At 43.0% G+C, this 6,000-nt stretch overlaps 1 protein-coding gene across 1 annotated transcript in view; it reads right to left on the reverse strand.

Moving 5' to 3' along the window:
• grb2b (growth factor receptor-bound protein 2b) overlaps positions 1-3,662 on the reverse strand; it is a 35,292-nt gene extending 31,630 nt beyond the window's left edge. Inside the window, exons 1-2 of the mRNA XM_080510770.1 lie at positions 3,451-3,662; positions 164-418 (exon numbers count right to left, since the gene is read on the reverse strand). Coding sequence (XP_080366896.1) covers positions 164-241 — 78 coding nt within the window. The 5' untranslated portion in view covers positions 242-418; positions 3,451-3,662. The remainder of the gene's footprint in view (positions 1-163; positions 419-3,450) is intronic.
• Positions 3,663-6,000: the final 2,338 nt, after the last annotated feature.

The raw sequence follows: 6,000 nt of genomic DNA on the forward strand, positions 1-6,000 counted from the left end.
TAAACGTGTCAAGTTTTCCACTTTCATTTCATTTACAATCTGGATCCGTTAACAAAAATTCTGCCATTCGGAGTCAACAAGGCAAACCTCCAAGGTGTTGCTTCTGAGTTTCACAATCACGAGTAATGACGCCTGTCTTCGTGGTCAAGCAGCGGCCACTCACCTTGAGGATGTCCCCTCGCTTGAAACTAAGCTCGTCGTCAGCAGTGGCATTGAAATCGTATTTGGCGATGGCTTCCATGGTGCTGGTGGCGTGCTGGGGAGGCGGCTCGCGTTTCGGTGACGGAGTCGAAAGCAAAGAAATAAAAGCAGGGATCCAACCCTCCCGCGGTCAAAGCGTGTTCCTCCGAGTCTCTCCTCCCGTCGATGACCCGTTCCTTTAGGGCTTCCACCTCACATAAAGGTCACAGTAGGGAACCTGAAACAAGGAACGGCGTGTTACTCAGTAGGACAGCGCGCTGAAAGGAAATACTGCAGAAGAGCAGTTCAGCTGGACAGATTTTTTTGATTATCATCACGATAGTTGCCCTACTGTTCTTAAAAGAAAGTGATTAAATGAGCTGACATCACATGCTTTAATGTCATAACATCTCACAGACTCACTCCTGCCACATCAGTGTTGTCATTTAATCTACAAGATAATGCTCTTCACTTTAAAGTGAGACTGCTTTTATTGGACGACATGACCGTCTGATGGAAGAATGAAGATTGCCCATCTGATTTATGTGAGTATTTTTAATAGAACCCTGCCTACGTGACATGGACACTAAGCCATAACATCCACAACAACAACAACAGTGGTCACATGACAAACCATACAGTCAAGGAAAGGGGAGCGATTTCAAAACAATCAATTCACTTCGCAGTCATTTCAGTTCAAGGGCCACATACAGGCCCATGTGATCTCCAGAGGGAAGGGCTAGTAACAGAGCAGCATAGTAATCTATAAATAAACTCAACTGTTCTCATTTTGGGTTTTTTGTGTCTGAAATTTGAGGGAGATTGTGAAAAGTTAAATCGACGGTGTGCGCCTTCAACTTTTGCAACTTTTAATAAAGCTTCCATTCCCTTTTCTAAATTGATTCAACTAAAAAATGCAACTCATTACTTGAAAGAGTCCTATTTTTTGGGGATGTCTAAAACCTCTTCTGGGTGATGTTGGTAAAAGCCTGACGTTTCTCTTGCAGCCTTCGATGTGAATGTTCTTACAAATACATGCTCTCAGCATTCTATTATTTTCGGATCCGGGACGCATGTTCGACACTGTCAGATTCACGTTTTAACTTTTACACAATTTAATCCGTTTTCTTTCTGTGTGGTGCAACGTTGCAAGAATTAAAGTAAAGTATTTAAATTCTATTCTAAAATTCATAAACTCTAAAAAGCAAGCTCAAAATCTCACACTAGGAGGTTGTTTTGGTGTTGTCTAGGCACAATGCACAGAAGACGATGTAGCAGCCAGGTGATCGTCTGCTCCATCGTAACAAAAAGTCATGCTAAAATGAGGAAGCTTCACTTGTTTTCCTGCGCATGGCCTCTATTTACTGTCCCCTTTAACCTTGCGGAAGGGTTAAAAAGCTATTCAAAGAGCATCCGTAACGGTTAGAGCATTCCCCGACCTCGTTTGTTTCCACAACCGATAATAACAAAGGGATTAGGAGTAAATCAAAAACAGTAAGATCGACCCAGTTTGCGGCAGATTTCAGGGAGGGTTCGTCAGCCCGAAAAGACTGTGCGAGCCACGCAATCTGCGCCGTGGCTGCGACTCTGGACACCCGTCAACACAGGAAATGAGGCTGCTGATACAAAGTTAGCCACATTCAGTGACGATGCCAGCAGAGCTCCGCAGCCACCCCAACCTGGTCCACCCAAGAGAAATCAGAGGCCACCCGCGCCAAGCTGGCAGCGATACATTGGATAAACCTGCAGTTGCTGAGTTAAACAGATAAATCCACATCATCCAATTAGCTTGTTTACTATTGTGCTCTCGTGCAGCTCTGATGGACTCAGGCTAATGCCCGTCTGAGTCCGGTAAGGACGTTAAATCTGACAGGCTACCACACGACAACAAAAGATGAACATTACAGGACAACAGTGTGAGGGTGATGTAGTGTAAGGATACTTATTTATTATGTAGCACCAGAAGGAATTGAGATTTAAAAAAAAAAAAAGCCGGTCTAACAAAAGGCCAAGGGTTACAAGGAGTGATGCTGTGTCCTCCACAAAACCCCCTGATAATCAGATTGATGGGAGCTTACATTATGGCTCTCAAATGTGCTCCAGGGTGGGCTGCAACAGGGGAACAAAAAACAACAACAACAACTGGGGGTCAAGATCCTTTTCTAGATCTTATAATGTGACATATATTCCCTGGTTTACATAAACAGACAGGATTATCTGCACCAGGCCACACCAGATTTGCGCTTTAAAACAACCTCCGTGCAAATCTCCTGCAGAAACTGCTGAGAAGAGCTGATGCATCTTTGAAAGCAAAAGGTGGTCCCACCAAATACTCGGATCTCTTTTGCTGATTCACACTGGCGTTTGCATCAAGCGATTAAGCAAAACAAAAAACAAGCAATCTTGCAGCTTCTTTCACACACAGGCACCAGTTTTCTTTTTTTCTGCACAAAATTTAAGGTTTGGCTGCTGGATTAAAAAAAAGGAAGAAGAAACACAAGTAGTTATGGATGAGAACTTGCAAGTTAGATAGGCAGAGATAAGAGAGAGGACGACGTGATCGCGCCACACTCCAGCCAATGCAGGACTGTAAACACGTCAAGCAATGATTACTGACGGCAAACGACAAACAACGAGCCCATCGATGACAGCAGTGGGCTTGTAAAGTCATGAAAAGGGAAGCTGGGGTGTCGAGACGCACGTACGGCAGCGAGGCTAGCATATTTACTCTCGTCTGTTCTGATCCTTTCTGACAACACTGAGTAAGATTTAAAGCCAGTGGGTGTTTTTAAAGGCTTGGATTTTTGTTTTTAGTGTGTGTGTGTGTGTGTTTCCCCCTCCTTCTCCTCTACACTGGAAGCTGATCGATTCCGTTCCAGCTAAACAGACTGCGCCCACCGCTCTGGAAACGCTACAGCTTAGCATGCCGGGCTAACGGGTCGGACAACAATAACTGCGCCGCGGCGCGATCGTCAAACTTCACCCCCGTTATCGCCACACGACGAGCCGCCGAGGGGGCCCGAGACGTGGCCACAACGCACACGGGCAAAAAAAAAACAAACTCCCGGAATCAACCAGATGTGAACACTGACGCCCCGAGGCCTTAGGCGCTAGCTTCACGTTGTTGGAAAGGAAGAAAACACCTTTTTTCTCTCCCTCTCTCTCCCTCTCTCGCTTAGCTGTTTTTGCTAACGCGGCTAACTGAACTTGGCTAGCCTGCGTCGTGAAATCCAACTTTTTAACGGAGCGACGAAGAAGAAAAAGCCTCACCACTCGAGAAGTCCCGCTCCGCCACTGCCACCGCGACGAAGAAAACTCGAATTATCCGCTCCCAGCTTCCTCTACAGAGGAGTGTGAGAGTGTGGACTCTATGTGTGTGTGTGTGTGTGTGTATAGAGAGAGAGAGAGAGAGAGTGAATGTGTGTGTGTCTTGTCCGAGGAGCCTGGAACTAGCTGCTAGCATACGGAGCGTTTCCGCTTCCTTCCTCCGAGCTCGCGCTTGCGAGGCTTGCGCTGCTCGCGCTGCGGCTGCCGAGAAGCGCAGCTCCGCCCTGTCGGCTCCACATCACACACATCTGTCCGTCAGTCAGCGTTACGCGAAACCCGCACATCTGTCACCGTGCGCCGTCTCTCACGCACACACACACGTGCCACTCACGCCGAATGACGAAGGCGAAAACACACAAATTCATCCTCGTGAAAAGAATTGAGGGATTTTGTTAATTTTTTTTAAAGAATCATAACATTATTCAGTTTCTCCGTAATGGGGATAAATAGTTTTGAGTTGAACGCAGGGAAATACGACACTTTCAGGTCACATGGTTTATTTGGTTAATTGTTCAAGTGTTTTTTTTTTCGTCTTCTCTTGTTTTCATTTTTTTCAAACATCTGCTTTCAATTCCGCTCCGAGATGAGGCAACACATGAAACCGCCGCGACAGTGCTGCCATCTCGTGACCAATTATTGAACTGCGTGGCCGTTACATGGATTTTTTTTGTATTAAAATGAAACTTTATCAACAAAGTCAAGACTTTATTAAATATGGTAATAATAACCTCTTGAAGGAAAACAAAAAGGAAATGCGTATATTGTGTGTGTTTTCTCTTTCCTTTGTTCCTAAAAGTAAAAAGAAACATCTTTTTTTTCACAATAATAAAAGGTTTTAATGTGAGGGAGGAAACAATAAATAACATTATGAAAGAAAGAAAGGAAGAAAGAAAGAAAGAAAGTGCTACCTTGCTTGTAAAAGATTCAGTTCAACTTTATTTATTAAGCACCAAATACACCACAATCATTTCTAGGTGCTTTTAACAGAGAAAGTGTCTTAAAAACATACTTAGATGTAATTGTTAAACTACAAAAAAAGATCAATTAGAAAAATTAATAATAATAAAATAATGTGAGAATTGTGTTCTTGAAGGGAATATGCAATTGTTTAATGCAAACAACCAAATTAAAGCTTCATTCAACAGAAGGAAAGAAAGAAAAAGTTTGAAACAAAGGAGTATGATACAACATCGAGGGAGGGACAAATCCCACAAGTGGTTTATTTATTTATTTACTTATTTATTTACACTCATAACAAATGTGCACATTTAAAACAGCAATAAAATAAACCGTCCATCCATCCATCCATGCATTCTCATACTCCAAAGACAAGTAACAAGAGTGTGACTAAGTGACTCCTTTTATACATCTTACGTCATCAAACGTGAGGACGTAATTACAGTTGCTACCATAAAACCAGGTTCACCTTTTCATTCAACAATTGACTTAACTGCTGCTCTGAAACCTAAATGGAACACTCTTACTCGAGATGATGATATTAATAAAACACTTCTTAGAACGCGAGTCTCTATTACATTAGGAACTGTTATACATTATGAACAACACCAGTGTCGATTATTGTTTGTGTTGCTACAGGGAAGAGTTTAATCTCAGCGTGCTACGAGGCTCCAGAAACAACACTTCACTTATGCCATTACTTTACTTCATTTATTTCTTCTCCAATTCCAGGTCTGATTTAGTTTGACCATCTTTGCATGTTTATTTATTTATTTAGATCAACCGCGTGAGCGCAATGGGGGAATATAGGCGGTCCCGGTTCCCCGACCAATATGAAAATCCATTCAATAAACAAAATATACCTTAAAAAATTGGGCGAGGAAATCATTTAAGGAATGAGTACATAATTAAATGGACCTAAAGTTTGTGACGTAACTTCCGAGTTTAAAGTGGATTTATTTATTTATTTTCAAACGCATTTTGGGATCCTGTGGTTAGAATCTGTGAAGTCGCGGCTTCAGGTCCGAGTTCCGACTTCCGACTTCCCTGTGCTCTTGATCGTTGGACTCACCACCTCCTCTGTGGTCTAACATTTATTTTGGGGATGAAAGTGATCTTTCTAAAGTGATCTAGCTAAACCATTTCGCAGCCAGTTCTCAGATTAGGAGGAGGCGCGCGCTGGAGCCGCTCCGTTGTTTTCCTTCTTGCGCGCGCGCGGATCAAGTCTCATCTCACCCGTGAGCCGCACTTTTGCATCCAGGAATAGTTATACGAGCCGCTTCTGGCAACGCCACGTCTCATTTTTAAATGCTTTAGTTAATTTGAAACACAATGATGGACGTTTACAATTTGAATTTATCCTCCAGTTCGCTGGATGATCCAGAAGAAGGTCAGTAATTTATTACTTCTATAATTGTTGCTGTGCAATTCATTCATTTATTTACGCAAAAATAGTTGTGGAGGACTTTTGTTGTTTGTTGTTTTTCTGTTTTGTGCATCTCCCGTACAGACTACGGGCGATACACCAGTGCGCTC

This window comes from Blennius ocellaris, assembly GCF_963422515.1.
Source record: "Blennius ocellaris genome assembly, chromosome: 16".
NCBI classification, from domain to species: Eukaryota; Metazoa; Chordata; class Actinopteri; order Blenniiformes; family Blenniidae; genus Blennius; species Blennius ocellaris.